Source organism: Vitis vinifera, chromosome 6, assembly GCF_030704535.1.
Source record: "Vitis vinifera cultivar Pinot Noir 40024 chromosome 6, ASM3070453v1".
Lineage (NCBI taxonomy): Eukaryota > Viridiplantae > Streptophyta > Magnoliopsida > Vitales > Vitaceae > Vitis > Vitis vinifera.
Genome location: NC_081810.1, coordinates 2,654,474 through 2,678,663, shown reverse-complemented (window position 1 = coordinate 2,678,663; position 24,190 = coordinate 2,654,474). Strand labels below are relative to the sequence as shown.

Genomic DNA, 24,190 nt, shown 5'->3' with positions numbered 1-24,190 from the left:
AAAGTCTTTCAAAAGAATCAAAACAATCACTAGGCTTCAATATTTTCCCAGTCAAAGAGTTGTGGGGCCTAAATCTGTAAATGGTTGAAGGAACCATTCTTCTTAAAAGATACTATATTTACATAAGAATCCCCATGTTGTTACATTTCATTTAGGATTAGGAATAGGCATAATCGGACCTACTTTTTACACGTCTTTTGTTATTTGGGACCCTATTTACTCCTTTTGGCTTCTATTGCATCAAGAAATAGGTTTGATTGTCCGTAGTTTTCATATAATATATATAAGGCATCCTCAGGATCATTCACATCAAAGCAATTGAATGACCTTTAGGAAGTTTTAACACCAGAAATCAGTCAAGAAAGGGAATTGAGGCTTCCCGATGGAGACGCGAACATAACCCTTCAGTTCTTTGTTATTGTAGTAACGGATCATCACGCCCATTTTCGCAAGATCATCCTACATCAAAATCATTTGTTAAAATAGATATCAGAACATAGCAATAAAGGTTATGTGCATATTTCAGTTGTCACCAGATGGCTTTAAAGATGAACATTTCATGAGTAGCATATTTCAAATTCTGGGCTCAAGTCGGGACTATTTCTTATGAGTAGCCTACTTTTGGCCAACTTCAGGAAATTTTGAAAACAAGCAGAGAACATTCAATAATTACATTACCACCCGTGTTTTCAGAATTATATGAAACCTTTTTCTTTTTTCTTTTTTTGAAAAGATAACACAAAGCAAAATTTTTACAAATTTGATTAAAAGATGAACCACAATAATCTTCGAAACCAAACTTTATAACATCTTTAGGAAAATTTGACCTCCAAATGATTGATTATATATTACAAATACCTTTCTTAGCTAAATCATCTGTTATTATATTTGTTTTCCAATAAATATGATGACAATTGTACATATTTAGATCCTAAGATAACTTTCAAATATCCTCCATTAATATCATAATAAAACTAGGAGTGTTACACTTTTTATTATAACAATCGATTACTTTTTTTTTTTTTTGATAAGCAAACAAGATATGCAATAGAAAAGGCTAAACGCCACAAAGCATACAGGGAGTATACAAGACGGCTACAGCCTCAAAAAGAAGAAAAGGACCAAAAGAACTACCTCCCCTTAAGTGGAAGCTATCCACTCCAAAAAGTCTATAAGGGAGAGAGACTCCTCACCTAAATACACTTTGGCCTAGTTCCATAAGTTACAAATAAAAGAATTCTTTAATTTCTGAATATTCAACGCACCCCCCCTAAAGGCTAACCTATTCCTCTCCTTCCAAACAGTCCAAAAAATACACAACGGAATGGATTTCCAAATCTTTTTCCTTTTCTTCCCTACAAATGGACCCTTCCAGGAGGTTAAAGCCTCCTTTACAGTTTCTGGGAGGACCCATTTAACATCTACTAACCCAAAAATAATATCCCATAGAGCTCTAGTCCCTATACAGTGTAAAAGAATATGATTTACATTCTCTTTTTCACAACCACACAAAAAGCAACAATTTGGGAGTTGCACCCCTCTTATCTGGAGTCTGTCCAGAGTGAGCACCTTCCCCCACGTCGCCTCCCAAGCAAAAAAGCAAACTTTAGTTGGCACCCTATCCACCCATATGCTCCTTGAAGGAAAAACTGTGGCATTAGGCTTGTCCAGCAGCCTGTAAGCTTCCTTGACCCTGAAAAGACCATTTCTTCCTTGCCTCCACATAACTGAATCATCCTCCAGGGAAGGCCTATGACCCCTCAAGGTATGGAGCAGATCCCCAACCATATCCAACTCCCAATCATTAAAGTCCTTCACAAAAACAAGGTTCCAATCTCCTTGACTCGAATCTTGGTCCCACATCTCCTCAATCGTAGCGTCCCTATGTGCGGCGAGGACAAAAAGATGATTGAAACAATGGGACAACGGTGTGTCAGTGCACCAACTATCTTTGCAAAATTTGATTTTGGAACCCTTCCCAACTAAAAAAGCCAAATTTTCCCAGCACCATTCAGATTCTCTCAGAATCTCCTTCCAGACCCCTACTCCAGCCGCCCCACTAGCCTTCTTTGACCTCCATCCATGATCCTCTTGCCCATACTTCGTAGTGATCACTTGTTTCCAAAGGTTATCCTTTTCACAAGCAAACCTCCAAATCCACTTGCCGAGCAAGGCTCTATTCAAAGTGGCTATTTTCCTTAAGCCTAGCCCTCCCTTGTGTTTTTCTGTACAGACCACATCCCATTTAACTAGATGAACTTTCCCCTCCAAGTTTCCTCCCCCCCATAGGAAATCTCTTTGGGTTTTCTCCACTCTTTTAGCAACGGACTTGGGCATTCGAAAGATAGACATTTGGTATATTGGCATGCTAGCCAAGGTGCTTTTTATAAGAGTGATCCTCCCCCCTTTGGAAATGTACTGTCTTTTCCAAAGCGCAAGTCTCCTCCTGACCCTCTCTTCCACTCCATCCCACATAGAAGTAGCCCTATTGGGGACTCCTAAGGGGAGTCCGAAGTAGTGAGAGGGCAAGGACCCCACCCTGCACCCTAGCTAAGCTGCTAGCTCAAGAATCTCCTCCACTTCTCCAACTGGAATGATTTCGCTTTTGGCTAGATTAATTTGTAGACCTGAAGCCGCTTCAAACCAAAAAAGAATCCAGCTTAGATGAGAAACTTGCTCCTTGCTTGCCTCACAGAACACGATTGTGTCATCAACAAAAAATAGGTGGGAAATATTCAAGGAAGTTCTACTACCACCCCGAATGATGCATCCTGATAGATATCCCCCTTCCACTGCTCTCCTGATGAGGACGTCCAGAACTTCCATTCCCATAACAAAGAGATAAGGGGATAGAGGATCCCCTTGACGAAGCCCTCTAGTGCTAGGGAAGAACCCAGCTGGCACTCCATTAACAAGAACTGAGAATTTAGCAGAAGACACGCAGCTCCACATCCATCCCACCCACTTAGTCCCAAAGCCCATTTTTTGAAGGACCTTCATTAAGAAATTCCAATTGATGCTATCATAAGCTTTTTCTATATCCAATTTGCAAATAAGGCCCTTCTCTTTTCTCTTCTGCCACGAATCAATTACTATTTTTGAATCACCTTCAATCTCTAGGTTTTAAAACCCATTAGAATCTTAGTAGCTAACACGTCATCTCTTAAAGCCATAGATTCCACAATATTATTGATGCATTACCTATTTGTCTACTTGCAACCATTTTTATAATTCCACTAGAATCTTTAATAACCCATCCTAATGCATTTTTTATTCTCTATTCTTGAACCATCAAAATTTAATTTGAATCTTTTGTTAATTGGAGGAATCCAACAAATCAATTTTTCAACCACTCGAGAGACATTATGTCCTTCATTTTAAAGATAGGAGTCAACCAGTCAAGGGAATTATATGAAACCTTTGATTCTATGTGTCTGGTACCAAATGTTCATTGGGAGGCTTCCTAGATGCCCCTAAACTTTGAGTTCCTTGAAGACAAGAGCTTCCTGCTTCCTACTTCCTGCTCCAAACTCACTTCTACACTCAGATTCTGTTAAAGAAGTGCACAAACAGGTCGACAGCAGAGGTTGTAGGTGCTACATTTTAGCCGCATAATAATATTTCATTTTATAATGACATGTGGCTAGGAATCTCTTGGTTTCCTTACAAATAAGTTTTCACAACCCAAGAGAGGATTTCTGAAATTTGGTAAAATTCTCACAAATTTGTTTGACAGAAGGAAAGCTTTAAAGCCTCTACAAATAAAATCACAAGGAGATCCTAAGCCAGTTCTTTTTAAATCAATGTCAGAGAAAAGGAGTCAAGCATTTGCCAACCCTTAATAAAATGACACCAGACACGGTAGGTTTTGAAGACTGGTTAGGTTCATCTTGAATGGCCCATTGGTTTTTGTTGCTTTCCTAGCTCCCATTGTATACAGCCTGTCCTTTGGTGCACCTTCAGTTGGTGCCTTTAGTATTTTTCTTTTGTTTATCCATCCCCCAAGAAAAAAAAAAAAATTGACACCAGACACTTGGAAAATATGTCCGAGAGCTCTTCATATAACGTTTGAAATCAAAGCTAGACTTGAAACATGGTTTAGAGCTTCTCATGATCCTATCGCTACAGCTGCCCTCAAGCATGCTCCCTAGTTTCCTCACTCTGCTATGGGCTTTTGCCCTCCTACCACTGAAGGTCCATAACTTAAGTTACTAACTTACTACTCATCTGTAACCTGGAATTGTAAATCAACTATGGGAAAACAATAAATTTCTATAAATAATTAAAATTAAAATTAGAAGAAGTTGTTTGACAGATACACCTTATAGAATTGAATCCTTCAGAAATAGGTTCTTACTAATCCATGCATGATAGATAACAAGCTAGAGGAACTATGGACCACCATCTTTACAATCATTAGTCGATCCAAAATAGTTTTGCCATTGGGCACAATTGTGATGGTTTAGTCTTATAGAATTAATACTACACAAAATTGATTCTTCCTAGTCGATGCAGTATAAGTAAGAAGCGAGTGAGGATCTACAGACCACCAATTAATACTACACAAAATTGATTCTTCCTAGTCGATGCGGTATAAGTAAGAAGCGAGTGAGGATCTACAGACCACCCTCTCAGTTATCATTAGCCAAGTCCAAATGGGCACAGCTATTCATTAGAAAAAGTATGTGCTGGATAGAGATCTAATTCTTGATATTTCATTATAGCCACATGCAAATGCTTGGGAGGTCACAAACCTGAAGCAATGGAGAGTCTCATTCCCTTAGCTAACTTTGAAAGTAGAAGTCTATGCAAACTTACAAGATCTACGAAACAAAAAAAAAAAAAAAAGGAAAAAGAAGCACAAATACACACATTGCATAGTTAGCCTACATCCCAATTACAATGCGTGGGATTAGTGATCTCTTTACTAAATTCAATGCAAACCATTACTATGTTAAATTAGAAGAAGAACAAATCATGAACTGATTCTCTCTCTCTCTCTTTTTTGTATTAGGCAGGCAAAAAATATATTAATAGCACCTAACAAACAGCACAACAAAGTGCATGTGTTACATATGAAGTACACAAATCCTAATCCCAATCCAAACTGTTACTATGTTAAACTACAACCCCAAAAGAATCAATCATAAAACGTGGAAGCAAAAAGTAATTTTACCTTTAGCTTCTTAGCATCCATTCCAGACATAACCTCACAAAGAATGAAATTAGAATAGCTTGGAAATGGGTTGAGAAATGGCACTTCTTTCAGAAGCTTATAAAGCCTATCCCGCTCTTGTACCAAAGCTTCTTTCACCTTCTGGAAGATACAGTGAACTAGTATTAGAAATGATGTTCAAGCTAAAGGGATACTGATTCATCCCTTATCTTGAATGTTTGGGAACTAGTAAGAGAAGTAGTGTTCAAGATAAATGGATGCTAATTTATCCCTTATGTTGAAATGTTTGGTCCTCAAAATGCGAGGATATAGCCAAACATGCAACAAAAATAATACTAAAATAAAAGACCAAAGTACCTCTAAATAGGTAGGATTCAGCAATGCCACACATGCAGAAACTTCAGCAGCTACAGAAACATTATATGGTTGCTTTGCCCTCCAAAGATACCCTATAATGCACAAAGGAAATGCTCCATATCCCACACGGAGTCCAGCTAATCCTATGCCAATGTTCAGTAGAAATGTAAGAAACAATTTCATATGAAAGAAAATATAACAAAAGAAGTTATTTCCAAAAGTAGAATATAAAATTAATATGAGAGATGAACCATAGGACCAACTTCTATCTTCAATACATCCAAACTAGTATCCTATGCATGAATGAGATCACAATCCATTTATTTACAATTAGAAAATATTATATTTTAACTTTGAAAGAAAAAACTCTTTTATGATGTTACTTATAGTCATCCAAGTCCTTTTATTTCCAAAGATAAATATTATGGTTGCAAGTTTAGGGGTGATACCCCTATTTTTATTTTTATTTTTAATAGGCCAAAGGTAATACCCCTATAGAAGGTGGCTACTTAGCAGACCAACAGATCAAAGAGTTGAAGGCATGTATGAGAGGAGTGGCAAAGATGACATGATTCACATAATAAAAAGTAATGTATACGAGAAAAGAAAATGTCAGATTTTCTTGTTCACATGAAAAACCTACATCGAGTAAACTGATATGAAAATTGAGACATTACAAATAATGGTATTAAAAAATACATCTTCAATTACATGCACTCGAGAAACAAATTCAGGGGTGTATTTAGAAGTCTATCCATGAACCATGAGAGACAACATGGATAAATTTTAATCAAATAACTTGCAAAGATCCATGAATATAGTTTCTTTATAATTGAAAATTTTTGATAAGTAAAGGGATAAATTTTATAAAAAAACAAAACAAGGATGCGATAAAACAAGTTATACAGGAAGGGAGAGGACAACCCAAAAAACAACCAACCCCTCCCTCACCAAAAACCCACCCAATCAACGACACCAATAAGAGATATTGAGCCTACTTCTATATACGTGCTACCCCATGACAAAGGATTACTAAAGAATGAATGTTTCAGTACTTGAACCAGCAGTTTTGCATAAATTAAAATTACTATTTGCATATAATTTTTATTTTAAATGTCTAGTTGTACAAAAAACAACTAAGGAAAGGAAAAAGGATTGGTCCAACACTGGTGAATAACCAAATTATAATATCCACTATATCTGTGGATGCACAGTTCATATTTGCATCTCAACCTTTAGTTATGAATAACTCCCTTTTAAAGGTGATGACAATAATCAACTGCTACAATGTAAATTTCAATACAACATCAATACATTGATACAATCAGCTTGTACTAATTAGTTTAAGATTTACTACTATTGCATGGGAATCCTGCTTATTTCCTGCATAAAGCAACAAGAAAATGAAGATACATATTGATCTTCCAAGGTGCACACGAAGTACCATAGAATGTCAAAAAACTATATCTCTTATGACAGAAGCCAGAGCATAATTATATGTCAGTGCACAAGATTAGCACATCCAATATGAATTGGAATACATGAAAAGCCACTCAGATCTATTAGTTGTTTCCGTCTGTTGGATACTGATCGTACTAAACCTTCTTGAACCTAAGAATAGTATTTTGAAAAAAAAAGTGGGGGGAAGATGTTGCTCTGAAAGTAATAAAACAACTGAAATAAGACCAGCTAATATTCACATAAGGTACCCACACGAGAAAGGTGTGTCCACCTTCTTACATGTGTCTTAAGCTAGACTTAAAAAGACTGATTCATTACAGTAATACCAATGTTGCAATATCCATGTCCTAATACAACATATATTTCATTTATAAATAGTATTCACTAATAACTAAAAATATTTAACTTCAAGATCTTGTAGTATTGCATGATCATAATGATTTTGGCCCAGTAGAAACCAACACATAGTGGCAAGTGTACAATAATCTTGGGAAGAAAAAAGAAATAAAAAATGAAAAATAAAATAAAGCCATCCTAACTGTCAGCCTAGAAGAAGCAACATACTATATGAGAACATTATATCATCCATGATTTTACTTCTAAATAACTCCTTAAAATCCATATGACCAAAAAAGGGACAAGCACCACGGAATACTATAGGATCTAGGTTTCCCTACATCTGATTCCTCTAAGGTTATGTTTGAAATGCTAGAATAGAGAATAGAAATAGGAAATCAATATCATCTCTTATTCACTAATGTGCTTGGATTGTTTTGTAGAATGGGATTAGGAATAAAAAATTCATTTTTATGAAAACCAAGTCCTACTTCCATTAGGACTTTGATTCCTCTCTTCTATACAGTATTATGATTGACCTCCATTCTCATCCTATTGCCATTCCTATTCCCACATATCAAACACACCCTAAATGCTTTTATAAATTCTTGTTCGAATCAGTCGGAAGATCGATAGGAAACAGAAGCCTTTCTTTGATATATTTCATTGATATTTTGGGTCTTAAGGAGAGAAGAGTCTCTTCTTTTCTCCTTTTTTCTTTCTATTGTTTTTAATCATTGTATATACTCCATGCACATGGGCTGCATCCCCTTTTGACATTTATCGTATAAATTTTACATATCAAAGAAAATTGAGAGACCACTCCCATACCATCAAGTTTTTTTTTCTCTTTGATAGGTGACCACTCCCATACCACCAAGTTCATTGCCACTAAAGCAAACAACCCTTGCCATAGCACATGCAAAAAGAGGAAAGTATAAATATGCAGAAATATTCCTTACAAAGGGCAATGTCACTTTGTGCAGGTAATGATTCAAATCTTACAAATAATAAAGGAATAGGTATAGACATTTCATGTCTCTCACTAACAACAAACTCTACTTTCTTCTTTTGTTCTTCTTCCTTCTTTGAACCTAAACCATCTGAAAAAAGATAAAATGGAACCCTTTCAATTAAAGGACCAACATTTCTTCAAAAATTTTTGGTGAGCATCAAGGGCATTCATCCAGCTTTACCTTCACCTCTGCCTTCCTTTTTGTATTGGATTATTAGTTCTAGGCTGGGGTATGGTTGCTGGTTGGTTACGTGTTAGGTCGGTCTTATTTCTCTATTATCTTTCTTTTCTGTATCCTTCTTTTTGTACTTCTATCACTATAGATGATCTCTCATCCTTCTTTGCTAACTCATTTTTTTTATATAATACAATTCTTGTTTCTTAAAAAAAAAAAAAAAACTCAAAATTGGGGTTAATTTACTGACAAAAAGTATTATGTACATGCATGTTTCAACATATAATTGGCTCATTGGTACAAAAAAAAAATATTTAAGAACACACCAACTCTTTTTATAAATGTCTTAGGGACAGTTAAATTCTCAGACTTTTTCATTCATCCCATTCTACACGCACATTTCTACATAAAATCGCCTCATTATATAGGCAAAAAGATTATGAACATACCAGCTCTTTTACTAAATGTCCTCAGGACAATTAAATTCTCAAACTTCTTCACCCATCCCATCCTAGACTTGATTCCCGAAAACTCAATGTATGCTTCATCCAGCACAACCAAAATAGGCAAGTCAAGGATCTTCAAAAGAATTTCATCATTGATTATACTACAAAATAAGGAGTAAGACAACAATAAAATGTATCAGAATTTGAAAACACTTGATAAAATAATAGCATACAGTGTCGATCATCATACGTTCAAAGCATGTAGCTAACTCCCAGGATCAGCATAACCACAATTTAATTATACTAATAATCTAAAACTTGAACCATTGCTCAGTTACATAAACAAGTAGAAAATATGTCACCATTTTGGTTCTTTATATCCCTAAAATAACGTTCATAAAAAACAGTAACAACTGAGAATTATCTTTCATCTGGATTGTTAGGAGAAGTTAGGAATATGCATTTTGGTTTCTCCTTCTGAACAACATCAGCAGTGAGTTCTACATTCAGGCTGAAGTCTGAATTCCTCGGTACTACAGTGTGATATGAAAATTTACGGCATTACAATTGTTTGAGATGATGTGACAATAAAAAAATAAGGCAAATAAGAACATAAATGGCAGATTTTTAGCAAATAAATGTAGATGAAAGGAGTTAAGCGCAGGAAACCATGTTTAAGAAGTGGGACTAAAAAGTAGAAAAATTCAAAAAAGGGTGTCAATAAATGTGGCTTTCAGTAATAAGGTGTCACTAATATTATTGAAAGCTAAAAGGCATAAACTTTACCTTTGAGAACAAGTGCCCCATTAACAGCAGCATCAAATTCATACATTGTGAAAATTGGCGGGCAGTCCACAACCTTGTCTCCAGGATCCAGTACACATCTGTAATCAGGAAGTCAATGCGATAACAAACAAATTAAATAATTAGGAATTACTAGAATTAGATAGATACTACAAACTGAAGATCAATATAATTTTAAAGATCAAGTAAACAAAAAATCTTCCATTTCTAACCTCATAATCAAATCAATGAGCTCATCTGCACCACATCCTGCAATAATATAATCAGACTCAATGCCCAAATCTTTTGCAAGTGCAGCATGTAAACGGCAGCTTTCAGGATCAGAATAAACATATGGGAATTTCAATGACCCCAAAGCTTCGAAGACCTGCATAACATTGGGAAAGAAGTACATAATTGAATAAGTAACAGTTAGAAGTGCCAAAAATGTACAATTAGCTTACAAAATCAAGTCTCAAAACTTGATTAAAAAGTTATAAATTCTGCAACATTTTTTGTACTAAAACAAAGTTTCCAATCACATGTCTCACTTGCCTCTAGGGGTGGACCCGTAAGGGTTTTCATTTGCATCTAGCTTGATAATATCTTCAGGCTTCCTACCAAGACGCGATGACAAAACCTGTATTAATAATAAATGCATTTCATTCAATTTGAAGGCGAATTATTAATTTACATGATGATTCATTCAAGTGCCTCATCAACCATACATAATTACCAAGTGCCCTATAGCACACTTATCCAAAAATTGAAGATTCCATAAGAAACTTCAAAATTCTATAAGAAACTTCAATACTACCACAAGAACCAATCAAACACAAAAGACACACCCAAACGAACATATGCATAATGAACAAATTCTCCACTCTATTATTTATACATTCAATCCATTTGGATAATATGTGTGTGTGTGTGTGCATGTGTGTATGCATGTGTGTGTGTGTGCATGTGTGTGTGTGTGGTAGTGTGGGGTGTGGGGTGTGGGGTGTGTTTGATAAGCAAATAAAAAATTATATTAAAAGCATCTATGATAAGGGCAACAAAGTACACAAAGTGTATACAAAAAGGAAACAGCAAGCAAGCAAAAGAGGAGAGAACACAAAATACAAGCTCCCTCCCTTTACTTGAAGGTCAAATAATCAATGAAACCTATTGTACTCATTGAATGATTATCCATGTACACTTGAACATATTAAAAAAAATACACATGAAAGAAGATTTGATGGCTCAATCCATCTATTCGAGATCTTCAAAGGCCCTCCTATCTCTTTTTCTCCATAAAGTCCAATTGTCCAAAACAAGCACAAGGGAGCAGTCATCCAAGGTTTCTCTCATTTCTTCTCCACAAAGGATCAATGAGGTTTCCTTTCATGGAAGAGTGCACCACTCAAGCTACTCCAAACAAAGAAAAAATAAACTATCACAGAATTCTTGCCTTTTTGTAATGAAGGAGCATATGAATTGATTCTTCTGCATCTTTACATGCAAACATCTATTTGACATTATTCATCCCTTTTTTTGAGTTGATCTAACATCAATATCTTTTTCAAAATTGTTTCCCGTGCAAAAAACCCCACCCTTGATAGAACCTAAGGTCTCTAAACTACGTTTGCAAGAAATGACTCTTTTCCACCACAAGCCAAGTAAAAAAAAATTAACTAAGAACTTGCCACTCTGGGAGTCATTCAAACCATTTTGCCCACCTCATCCCTTCTAATCGAGCTTGATTGCAATCTCCATAAAAAGGCCTCCACTCCTTCAAGTTCCAAATCATGGAAATGTCTTGAAAATCAAGGGCTCCCTGGCACCCACTTATCAGAAAAAAAAAAGGGGGGGAGGGGGGCTCTCCCAACACACCCCTGCCCAAATGGATAAAAACATACAAACATTAAAAAACTCACAGTAGTAAGCAAAATTCTATTAAACCAAGGCCAAAATTGAATAGCGTTATTGTATCTAGGCATTGTTTATCCCAAATAATAACAATAATTATTGTTGTATGCAAGCATGAACTTTTGATCCGATGTATGACAAGTAACTAACCAAGGTCATGCAACCAAAGTTTGAATAACCTAAATATATTTCTGCATTTCTGAAAAATAAAAATATAAAAATCAACAGAATCAACAATAAATAAATAAAAATAGGGATTAATTACCTCAAAAGGCAAAATGGGCTGATAAGGTGACAAATTCTTGAGATGAGGTCAAATGAATGAGTCTCCAGTCAGGCGTTCTTCACAGGCATTGCCGAGGTCATACATGTAACCCCCTCGTGCCTTCCCACAAATGAACAACTGGGTGCTTGAGGTTCAGTTAAGTGAATCCCAGTATTAGGTTTGACCGCACAAAGGGAGGGAGTATTGTACATATTAATCACACTCATCAAAATCTGCACATTTTGAATTCAAAAGACTCAGAAATTTTCAACATTGTATAGCAATATCCAAAAACAAATTTCACACCTTAAATAAGTACTCTTTCAATCTATACAAATGGGAAATCAGAGAAAAAGTAACAAATAGAAATAAAGGTGGTATGCTTATGAAGACCTACTCAGTGGGTGGTGGCAACAAGAGCAGTGAGAAATGAAAACCATAAACTATATAATAAACTACAGACAGTGTAGTGATTAGATATTATTTCCTTTTTCCTTTTTGGAATTATAATCCATAAATTATGTTTGAAAGCCCTAATCCAACCATTTTTCCTTTGAGTCAAATTTGGAGGCTTCTTTGGAGTGAAGGTCAACCCAAGTCTAACCAGTTACAAGATCCTCAAACAGAAGCCCACTGACCCAATGAGCACAACACAAGCTCAATTTAGTACATGTTCATAACTTCATTTTCTTGGGAAACAACCAGCATTCAGAATTTGATTTGGTTATTTTTCGGACTTGGCCTTCATCCTCTTGGCCATTTACTTTAATCTATAACTAACAAGAAAGGAGAGGTCCAGACTTTTGCTTCTTTCTCTTTTTTTTCCATTTCATGACAACCAAACACCACCCAAATCCTTGGGTTTTTGGGAATGAACCCAATCGCATATGATAGATGGAGGTTGTGCTACCAGATATGAGAGAGAATTGTACCAAAGACATGAGATAGAGTCAACTACAAGAGATGACAATGACAACAACCATGAATAGTGCAGAGTGATGGCAGACAAGGGACAAGTATCTCCTACAGTTCTAAGAGGAGTCAGTTGTTTGTTGCTAGCCCCTCCTAGGGGTGTAAATAAGATTGGTCCCATCAGTTTTGTAAGAAAAAATTGACCGGAACAACATATTTTTGAATACCAAAGAACCATATATTTTCACTGAAAAACTGAAGCAAATCAAACCTTTTAATGTCAGGCTGGTTTGATTTTGCTCACTGGTTTTAGGCCAACATCAGAACTCATTTTGGGGCCTTATGCCCAGTCGAATATTGAAGTGGGTTTATTTTATTTTGAAACTAAATGCCTATCAATTTTGGGTTTATATAAAAGGATCTTTTAAAGTGGATATTAAAGTGATTTGGCAACCGCCAAACTTGTGGAGACGAAAACCACCCAGGACACAGTTGCCTGTACTTGAATCGTCCAACATTAATCTGGTTGGACATCAAAATTCCAAGGAAGAAAAAACAAGAACCACAAGAGAGATGTTCATTATTACTGACTACACAAATGGCATTCATAGATCTCACACTAAAAATTAATTTTAAACAATCATCCCTTGGAAACGCATGTATACCACCAGGTTTTAAATACAACAACATCCTTGCCAAGAACAAATCACACGATAAACTACAATGTTAAATTCTTTTGGCAAATTCCCAAAATGCTATTAACACAGACCCCAGAATGTGTAATCAGTAGTACATGAAAAACCATAATTTACCAAGACATGTCCTCTTTCCCGCAGTCATGAAACCTTCAACCCACACCACTTAACTCACAACTTCAAATTTGAAAAAGGAGAGACATTCCAATGCATAGGAACATATCATATATTTCCAAACTAACCTCAATAGGCCGTGGGAACGGAGTAGAATTGTGGAAGCGGTGAGAGCGGAGAGACCGTGGGGATTGTGAGCGGAGGAAATCAGAGATCTATCGCGATTCGAATCAGAGGTCCTGAGGTTCCCCAACTTCGCGAAGCCGCCGGCGAAAGCTTCCCGTCTGGAGACCTTCCGACTACGACTCCGGCGGCAACTCTCGTCGTATTCGCTCTCCCACCGGCTGATTCGGTTATGGCTTCGTGTCTGGAGTCTGGTTACCCCACGCACCCTGCACGCGCACGAGCGCGCGTCCACATGCTGTATATAGATTAATTTATCACCATATATAAATTTTCTATGTTTTCGTTTCTTAAGAATGCCTTTGGTTAAAAAAGAGGGAAAATTTGTTTTTTAAAAAATAAAATGCATGAAACTCATCTTGATATTTTTTTTTCGTGAAAAATAATGAAAATTATCAAATTGTATTTATTCATTATTTTTTTATTTTCTTTTCTCTATTAGTTATTTTAATAATATGATAATATAATTAACAAAGAAATTTATCAATTATGTTTTTTTATTTGGTACTGATTTTTTACATGAAAAATCTTTGAATAAATTAAATTATAATTGTTCTTTATTTTTCTTTTTTTTATGTGTTTTAATAGTGTAATAGAAAATTTAAGTATATCTCTAATTAACAAATGTATTGATTAATTAAGGGTATAAAAATATAATATTATTGATAAAAAAAAATGAATATACTGTGTTTTCCTTATGTTTAAACAATTGAATTGAGATGTAATAAATAATATAATTAAATAATTGAATTGAGATATAATAGATAAAACAACTACCAAAACTCTCATATCATGTACTAGATCATGGAATGAATCTAACGAGTTGTTTAAGGGGTTGAGATTTGAGAGTAAAAAGGACTTTGCAATAAGTTACGAAATATTAATTGTTTGTGAATTAGAGTCACATTTATGAACAATGAGGTATAAGAAGTGGCAGGTGAAGATATTAAAAATATTGTTTGTGAACTAAAGTCACATTTATGAGCAGTGAGGTATAAGAAGTGGTAGGTGAAGATGTTGAAAATATTGTTTGTGAACTAGAGTCACATTTATGACCAGTGAGGTATGAGAAGTGGCGATGTTGAAAATCTTCAACGAGTAGTTACATTTTTATTCATCTATTTTTGTAAGTATAGTGAGGGATTTCTGTAGTAGAGGATGACTTGCCTTTGAAGGAGCTTAAAGGCTTTTTTTTTTTAATTTTTTGGTCTCACAAGTCTTATGCCATTTAAATGCAGATATTTTTCAGAGTTGACCAACTCTTTAAGGTGATTTTCTTCATAAATTTCCAACTTTAAGTTAAATTCAAGTCAATTAGTCAAATATTAGGTATATTTGTCAAGATAAGTTATTAGGTATGTTAATTCCCCTAAGGTTAAGTTCATCGTTTTTTTCATCCTTTTAGCACCTCCTTCCTCGTGCCATTGCCCATTGCCACCATCCCACCCACCCCCCCCCCCCCCCCCCCCCCCACTTCGTCCTAAGCACTGACATTGGTTCAAGTAATTGTTTCTTATGTTGGTCCTTACTTAAAAGGTTAAGTTATTTTTTTTATTTATATATATATATATATATTTGATGAACTACCTCTCATCAAGTAGTTTTATGAAGATGTTGAGCTCTAGTATAAGGAGTCATATTGGAGCAATAAGTTTGCTTGAACTTGATTGAAAATTATCATGGAGACCTTTGTTTGAATTTAGCTCTAGTAGGCGTGTGATGAGTTCTTTTAGATAGTTACTAATAGATTTAGCTCATGTTGAGGATGTTGACCTTTGTAGATTTGATCCTTTAGTTTCTTTTTTTGTCTTTAGTCTTTTTTAATTTTCTAATTTGTACTTGGTCATTTTTTGTTTTACTTAAGTGTTAAGTATTGATCTGAAAAAGATATCAAAGAGTTAAGTTGTGTTGTTGTAGTCGAAATTACTTGGAAGTGCCCAATATGGTTGTTTAAGGCCTTAAAAATAACTCTTTTTTTTATCATTTGCTTGTGATAGAGTTGAGCCTTAGGTGTGTTAGCAAATCCATTTGGAGATTGACGTGTGTGTTCCTGACAACAGGCCAATAACTTAGCCAATTTTTAAGAATCGAGATTGGGAGTGGAGGTTTAGACATTGCACTTCTGATGGTGCAAAACATGTTTGAGTTTGAAGTGGTTTTTCTTGCAATCTTCTTATCGGGAATGAATGGTTGATATCTCTCCTTGGCCAAAGGAGGCGGCGAAAATTGTAATTAAGCCCCTCGTGGGGAGGTTGAAAGGTAGCATTGATTATAGCTTTGAGATGGATAAACCAAGGCCAATCCTTCTCCTTTGCGGGAGACTTTAGGACTGCTCCTTTCCACTCAAGGAGGCTTTTACCCAAGCTGCCAATCTTTTCCCTTATGGAAGGGGTTAAGACAATCCTTTCTAGTGAGGTTTTTCGACAAAGGTTGGAACATGATCCTGCCTTATGGAGGCTTTGCCCAAAGTTCCCAACAAGAGATGAAGGCCTAGTTCGTGCATTTATGTAAGGAAGAGTTGTTATTGTTAAAAAACAGTTTTTGAAAATAAATATTTAAAAATAGTTTTTTTTATTTTTATTTTTAAATAAAAATCTGTATAAGAATTTGAATGTTTTTATTTTATTTTTTATTTTTCTATGTTTTTAAATATTTAAAAAAAAATCCGATTCAATTTTCTTTTTTTAAAAAAAAATGATTTTTACCTAATTTTCTTATAATTTTATTTATAAAAAAATATTCCAATTCAATTTTACTTACAAAAACATGATTTTTTTTTTACTTAATTTTTATTAGAAAAATGGTTTTTTCAACTTGTTAAACCAACATTTAGCTTTTCATATACAAAAAAATGTTTCAAATTTTTTTATTAGAAAAATGATTTTATAGTTTCATTTTTCAAAAAATATTTCAATTCAATTTTTTTATTAGAAAAAAAGAAACTAAATAACCAAAGGCTCCTTAAGCAAAATTTGCATATAAATAAATGAGTAAATAGTTACGAAAATATTTTTAATTTTTATGATTAAACATTCTAAAAATTACATAAAATCCAAACATTATGAATGAATTATTATTAGCCAATCATCCATGATTTATGTATTTGCAATAAATAAAAAAAAAGCTCTAAATTATGAATAATTCTTTAATTACTTCTATGTTTTGAAATAGTGTGAATTTCAATTGTAAAAGATATTTTATGAAAAAAAAAATAATGAAAAGAAAATTGGGTTCTATCTATAATTAATTAAACTTATGGAGTCTTCGACGTATTTATTTTTATTTTTTTAAAACAAAATAAAAAATAAAACCCTACTAGTCATTTCAAAAAATCAAAAAGATAATTCAATGAACCAAAAATAGTTTGGAGGTCATATTGGATTCATCGAATAATATAATATGAAATTGGATTGATTGGTAATGAGATAAAATAAGTAATCTCATCACTTAAGGTATATTATCCTATATTATCCATCTTAATTTTTATATGTCTTCCACGTGTGATATATTAATCTTAGATTGAAATATAAAATATGCATATCCCATATGCAAAACATTTAAATTTTTTTATTTTTTATATTACTTATTTTGTAAAATAAAATATTTTCATTAAAAATTAAATTTGTAGTTAAAAATAAAAAGTAAAAAATAGCTATGATTTTTTATAGCATTATTTAATATATATAAGTTTTTTATTTATTGAATAATATAATGTAAAATTTGCATTCACAAATTTTGAATATTTTAATAATGAATATATTAATAAATAAATAATTATTTACTGAATTTTAAATTATTGAACAATTTCAAAATATCACTAAACATGGGATATTCCATAAAATTCACCATTTTAGATTATTCATTACCAATAGATATATACCTTTATTGTGGTATTTGATATTTTTCATTGTCGAAACAATGGATCACTAGCTAAGGCCCTAAATGACCGCTTAGTGATAAATGAGGTAGGTTTTATATTTTTTAACAATAAGTATTGCAATATAATATAATTTTTATTTTAAAAAAATATTTGAAAATTGAAAAATAACATTTCACTTTTCTTATTCAATTCCCAAATTAAAAATAAACATGATTTAACATATCTCATTACATATATAATATCTTGGGATATTGTATATTTCATTAGATATAATATAATATCTAAAAATATCTTATTTCATTAAAAACGATATCTTATGATATGCATATGATATTATAGGATATATATATATATCTCCTATAGCCTCAATTAATTAATCAATTAATACAATACAAATGGATAAAACATAATATAAAAAAGGCTAAATGGATTTCAAAATTGCACAAATTAATTTATTTAACTAATTAGGAAATAAGAATCATTGTTTTAAAAAAAATTACAACATAGTTTCAAAAGATTTTACTTTTTTTTATATACATAAAAAATATTTCAATTTAAAATCTTTCAACTTATTTAAAACAAATTATTTGATTTTTTTTATTAAAAAATACTTTGACATATTTTATTAATAAGAAAATGATTTTTAACTTATTTTTATTTATGAAATAATAATAAGAATAAGTAATAAGAAATAAAATATAATAAGAACACGTGAATTTAGGTAAAAAGCCATAAACAATAAAAACCATAAGGAGAGGAAAATAAAATTCTCCATGCAAAAAATTGGTATATTAGGAGAGATGCGGACGAACTATAGTAAAAGGATAATCATCATAACCCTAAAAACCACATGATCCTTCACTACCACCAAATACCTCATAAAAAATCTTATAATTTTAACTTTACTACATATGTTATACCACGAGCTTTTTGTGTTGGACCAAATAGAATTCGGGTCATCAAACTCTAATATTTATAAATAAAATAAAATTCATAAAAAAACCAATTAAATTTTATTGTAAAAAATGATTTTTATAACTTGTTAAAAAAACCTTTTAGCTTTTATAACTTTATTCACCAAAAATGTTTCAATTTAATTTATTAATAAAAACAATTTGGATCATAAATAAATTTATTGTATTTTTCAAAATTAGGATTTAATGTTCTTTATTTTTCAAATTGACATTTCAAAAGTTAATGAATTAATATTAAAAACTGGACAGATATTTAAATCATAAATTTATATATCCAAATGTATTTGCATTACATTTGAAATAAATGAGGAATTAATGAAATTTATCCTAGAAAAAATTTGACAGCTTCTCATCAGCCAAACATAATTAAAAATTTTGAATTTCTACATAATTTCTATTTTTTTTAACTAATTACATGATTATCATTATAGACTTTTTGATATTATAATTTTTACATTTTCAAATATAATAATTACTAATCTTTTCAAGTGGTTATTATTAATTATATAAAATAATTTAAGATATTTGAAAATATATTCAATTACTATTTTTTTTAAAATTATTATTTTTCAAATATCATCATCTTCATATATAAAATACCATGACCCGCATCTTGACACGGACAATGACACAAGTTATGTGTCATGACATGGGTCATGGTATGCATTATGGTACAGACGGTAACATACGTCACATGACTTGACTTGAACCGTTGCACCATGACAGAGCTGTAACACTAGTCGTATTACGAGCGATGGTATGTGTCACATTTATTGATGCAAACTCTGACACAAGGAAATAAAATAATAAAATTTGATATTTTAAGATGTTTGAAAATATATTAAATCACTATTTTTTAAAATTATTATTATTCAAATATCATTATATTTATTATATAAAATAAGCATAAAAAATAATTATTTTATTAAAACTATTAATTTTCAAAGGATAAAAAAATATTTATTCAACATATAATTATATTAAAATATTAATAAAAACAAATAATGTCACACTTAGAATTCAAATATTAATAAAAATAAAATAAATAATTTAATACTAATTTACAGATAAAGTAACGTCTATTTAAATTTAGGTTTAAGACAATTACTGATTTACAGTTGTGCAGGTCGGAGCCTTTGGTAACCGGACTCCAACGGCTTATTAAAATCTAGTTAAATAAAAAACCGCACACCGGTCTGACCGGTCACCAAACCCCACCCTCCGGACCCCATCACCCCATACCTATCCATCGGCACGGCCGGTTTCCCCCCAAAACTCAAATTTGAAATTCATTTCATGTAAATTTCAACGTCATTTCACGAACCTCAAACGCTCCCAAATGCCACATAAATTCAACTCAAATGCACCTCCATTTCATTTCACCCCATTTGAAAACGCTCCCCTCTCTCTCTAAAACGTCGATCAAGCTCCTCTGTCGCAAGACTCGCAAAAGCGGAGCAGCTCCGTACCGATCCCTAGGGTTTTTATGGCTTCTTAATGGGGTTTGCTGAGTTCATTTTCAGCTCATATTCTCCTATTCTGTAAGTGTTTTTGCGCTTGTGATGCATTTCTTTAAATTTCTATTAAATTAGGTTTTCTCTGTTTGAAGTGGCTAATTTGTTAATTTTGAGTGTTTTCTATGAATCGATTGGGACCTTTTTATGTGCTCTTTTTTTTTCCCCCCTTTCTTTCTTTCTTCTCCGTTTGGTTGGTGAGAAGGCGAGGGACAAAAAGGAAGGATGAATCTTGAGTATTTCTTAATTGTGAATGTAGTAATGGAAGGGAGATTTTTTAGTATTTATGGATTTATTGCTTGATTTTTGTTTTCAACAATGTGAAGTTGTGTGTGTGTTTTCCTGACTTGTTCCCGAGAAACCGTTAGAAGGATTTGGATATTTTGTACTATTGAAAAAAAGTCAGATTTCATTGATGAAGTATGAAACCCGAGATTTTGTTTTCTTTGTTTTTTCGACATTTTGCAGGAACCAGACAGCGACTTTCTGATGCCATGATAATTTCTTTTCCTGGATTTCAAATTTGAATAGGTTTTTTGAAGTGTTTCTCCCAGTCAAATCAATCTTTGTACCATCATGGTTCGAGCTAGGAGACCATATATACTCCATATCTTTTATAAGCTTTCCTTGTTTTCTCTTTCTAGATTTTTGATAATTTTCTATAACGATGTTTTCTCAATATCCGATTCGGATAAGATTGATTTTAGGGTCCGAATTACAGATTTTTTTTTTCTTCCAAATTTTCTATTTTAGCACATGAGATTTTTATTACCATATTTGTCATTTATTCCTTGTTTCTTTAACTATAAGTTTTTCAAAAACCCTAGTTGTTGATTGACACGTGCTTTTCTGAACAGCGTTTGAAACCTTCCTTGGGATTCAAAGGTGAGTCCCTTCTATTGTCTGCCATGGTTTCCCCCTTTACAGATTTCTTGTCAGATTCTGTTGATACAATTCCCATTGATATGAGCATCTTTTTATCTATTCATTTCTTGTGGAAGAATGATGTGGAGGAAATGATTTTATTTGTATATTTTATTAGATTGGTATTTGATTCTAAATGGCTTGTCTCTTCATTTTGATTTTTAGTTAATTGAAGCATGTGTAGTGGTCCGAAGAAGATGGATCCCAAGACTCCAGCTCCATCCTCGACCCCAGAAACCAACACTTCAACTAAAGATATGAATAAGCCAACCGGAGAGGTTGAAAGTGAAAATTCATTTTCTAGTTTGCTTGAATTTGCAGCAAACAATGATGTTGAGGGCTTCCAGAAATCCATTGCGCTTAATGGATCTGCGATTGATAAGGTTGGTCTGTGGTATGTTCATCGAAAGGTGTCGAAACAGATGGTTCTTGAACACAGAACTCCATTAATGGTGGCGGCTATGTATGGTAGTGTTGATATTGTGAAGCTGATACTTTCTCTATCTGAGGCCGATGTAAATCGGTCCTGTGGCCCAGATAAGAGTACTGCCCTTCACTGTGCTGTGTCTGGTGGAACTGTCAATGCTGTTGATGTTGCCAAATTACTTTTACTGGCTGGTGCTGATCCTAACTCCACTGATGCCCAAGGGCATCGACCTTTTGATGTTATTGATGTCTCTCCAAAGCTTCCAGATTTGAAAGCTACCCTTGAAGAGCTTCTAAAAAATGATGATTTTGTTTATCAGCAGGATTTCCAGATTTCCACTGTGAGTTTGAAATCCAGTTCCCCATCCCTCTCATCATCCCCAGATAATTGTTCTTTATCTGGTGTCTCAGAGTCAATGTCACCACCACTTGCTTCCAGGCTCAGTGATATCCATGTGTCTTCCATGCCGGAGAAGAAAGAATACCCAGTTGACCCATCTCTTCCTGACATCAAGAACAGCATTTATGCCACTGATGAGTTCCGAATGTACTCGTTTAAGATCCGGCCTTGCTCCCGAGCATATTCCCATGATTGGACTGAATGTCCTTTTGTACATCCAGGTGAGAATGCTCGGAGAAGGGACCCAAGGAAGTTTCATTATAGTTGTGTGCCATGTCCAGAGTTTCGCAAGGGGGCTTGTAGGCGTGGGGACTTGTGTGAATATGCTCATGGAGTTTTTGAGTGCTGGCTTCATCCAGCACAGTATAGGACCAGACTCTGCAAGGATGGCACAAGTTGCATGCGTCGGGTCTGTTTCTTTGCCCACACCTCTAAGGAACTCCGTCCCCTCTATATGTCCACAGGATCTGGTGTTGCATCTCCACGATCTGCTGCTAATGCAATGGACATGGCTTCGGCCTTGAGCCTCTTTCCTGGCTCCCCTTCAGCCGTTTCTGCTATGTCACCTTCACCATTTACACCACCAATGTCTCCTGCAGGGGTTGCTATTTCACACTCATCAATGGCTTGGCCGCAGCAAAGCATCCCTACTTTGCATCTCCCAGGCAGCAATCTCCAAACAAGTCGCCTTAGATCATCTTTGAGTGCAAGAGACATGCTGGTTGAGGAGTTCAATGTGCTGCAGGATTTTGATGTGCAGCAGCAGCAGCTCCTAAACGATTTGTCTCATTTCACACAACCAAATCTCAGTTCTGCATCTGGAAATCTCTCTGTTCGATCAAAGGCCCTAACCCCTTCAAATCTTGATGAGCTTTTCTCTGCTGAGATGTCATCTCCCCGGTATGCTGATCACGTTGCTGCTTCAACCATGTTCTCCCCATCGCATAAATCAGTGGTTCTAAATCAATTCCAGCACCAGCAGGGCATGTTGTCTCCTATAAAGACAAATGTATTCTCTCCAAAGAATGTTGATCATCCTCTCCTGCAAGCCTCCTTTGGTGTTTCTTCTCCTGGGAGGATGTCACCTCGAGGCATTGAGCCTCTCTCCCCATTGAGCTCTCGTTTTTCCTCTCTGGCTCATCGTGAGAAGCAGCAGCAACACCTACGCAGCCTCAGCTCACGGGATCTTGGTTCCAATGGTGCTGGAATTGTTAATTCCCCTGCAAATTCTTGGTCCAAATGGGAATCCCCCAATGGGAAAATAGATTGGTCTGTTCAAGGAGAAGAACTGGCTTGGCACCGTAAAACTTTTTCAATTGAGCAAAATAGGGAGGGGCCTGATCTTTCATGGGTTCAATCACTGGTGAAGGAGTCACCTCCGGGGATCCAAGAAACCCCAACTCTACCAGTTTCAGGCATGACAGTTTCTGCTGATGGTTCTAATTCCATTTCTAGAATTGACTCCATTGATCATGCAGTTTTGGGAGCATGGCTTGAGCAGATGCAACTCGATCAGATCGTTGCTTAAAGAGAAAACAAGACGAAATCTTTTTTTCTGAGCTTCCAATTGAGGCAGTAAAGACAGAGTAAAATTTTTTTCTTAGTCATTTATTTACTGATGTGGGAGTTATGAAGGTAACAGTAACCATAGAGGCAAGAGGTGGAGGGCAGAGATCAGAAAAAGTTCATTGATTTTCTCCATTTAATATTATTTATCACATAAGAAGTCAGGGAAGGAGGAGAAAGCCTATTTTGGTTATTCCAAGGACCGAGTCAAATTAGGTATTTTTCTCCCCATATCACATAAGGTAGGGCTATTTTTTCCCATAATTTATTATTTTCTCAAAAGAGCTTACATATTTTATTTGAAACTAGAAGCATGGGTTTCGTTGCCCCATCTTCTTCTGACTTTCAATTTATTATTGTGATGTTCATCCGTTTGAACATTGTGAGAAGAGGAGAGGAGAGGAGAGGAGAGGGAAAGGGTATGTTATTTTGTTTCTTGCATTTGGGGGGTTTTGGTTGTGTCAATGCTTGACCAGGTCATGTGGAAAAGAGGAACACATTTTTTTAAGGAAGAAGAAAGTGTGGTGCCTGCTGATGTGTTCCATTTGTGAATGAATTATTGTAGGGGCAGAAAGTGACAAGATGTGGGGGCATTTGGTTGGTTCTTTGATGATGTAACATTGAATAATTTTACATATTATCATTATTATTATTTCAATGCCTTTTATCGTTTTCCA

At 34.3% G+C, this 24,190-nt stretch overlaps 2 protein-coding genes across 7 annotated transcripts; one reads left to right on the top strand and one right to left on the bottom strand.

The window, feature by feature from the left end:
• Positions 1–6: 6 nt before the first annotated feature.
• LOC100241697 (histidinol-phosphate aminotransferase, chloroplastic) lies at positions 7–14,082 on the bottom strand. 4 transcript variants are annotated; one of them, XM_019220327.2, is made up of 10 exons: positions 13,775–14,082; positions 11,926–12,158; positions 10,305–10,389; positions 9,983–10,137; positions 9,753–9,850; positions 9,395–9,499; positions 8,970–9,131; positions 5,534–5,676; positions 5,177–5,317; positions 7–459 (listed from the first exon to the last, which is right to left on the bottom strand). In XM_019220327.2, the coding sequence occupies exons 3-10, from the start codon at positions 10,338–10,340 to the stop codon at positions 340–342; spliced, it is 960 nt and encodes a 319-aa protein (XP_019075872.1). In that variant the 5' UTR covers positions 10,341–10,389; positions 11,926–12,158; positions 13,775–14,082; the 3' UTR covers positions 7–339. The 4 variants fall into 4 exon arrangements, with proteins under 4 accessions (XP_019075872.1, XP_019075870.1, XP_019075871.1 ...); XM_019220325.2 differs by lacking the exon at positions 9,395–9,499 and adding an exon at positions 11,471–11,626 and having other exon boundaries at positions 8,970–9,062; positions 13,775–14,081; XM_019220326.2 differs by lacking the exon at positions 9,395–9,499 and having other exon boundaries at positions 8,970–9,062; positions 10,305–10,366; positions 13,775–14,081.
• Positions 14,083–20,000: 5,918 nt separating this feature from the next.
• On the top strand, positions 20,001–24,190 carry LOC100263975 (zinc finger CCCH domain-containing protein 30). Of its 3 annotated transcripts, none has more exons than XM_010652925.3 (3): positions 20,055–20,224; positions 21,055–21,082; positions 21,287–24,190. In XM_010652925.3, exon 3 carries the CDS (start codon positions 21,298–21,300, stop codon positions 23,473–23,475), a length of 2,178 nt encoding a protein of 725 aa, XP_010651227.1. In that variant the 5' UTR covers positions 20,055–20,224; positions 21,055–21,082; positions 21,287–21,297; the 3' UTR covers positions 23,476–24,190. The 3 variants fall into 3 exon arrangements, with proteins under 3 accessions (XP_003632114.1, XP_010651227.1, XP_059593388.1); XM_059737405.1 differs by having other exon boundaries at positions 20,666–21,082; XM_003632066.4 differs by lacking the exon at positions 21,055–21,082 and having other exon boundaries at positions 20,001–20,224.

What these genes read in the sequence shown, in the direction of transcription:
- LOC100263975 (XM_003632066.4), top strand. Translation starts at nt 21,298, where the DNA reads ATGTGTAGTGGTCCGAAGAAGATGGATCCCAAGACTCCAGCTCCATCC.
- LOC100241697 (XM_019220327.2), bottom strand. Translation starts at nt 10,340, where the DNA reads ATGCAAATGAAAACCCTTACGGGTCCACCCCTAGAG. An exon ending in CTCATTGATTTGATTATGAG is followed by an intron (nt 9,851 to 9,982) that starts GTTAGAAATGGA and finishes TCCTGATTACAG; the next exon opens with ATGTGTACTGGATCCTGGAG. An exon ending in TGGATGCTAAGAAGCTAAAG is followed by an intron (nt 460 to 5,176) that starts GTAAAATTACTT and finishes ATTTTGATGTAG; the next exon opens with GATGATCTTGCGAAAATGGG.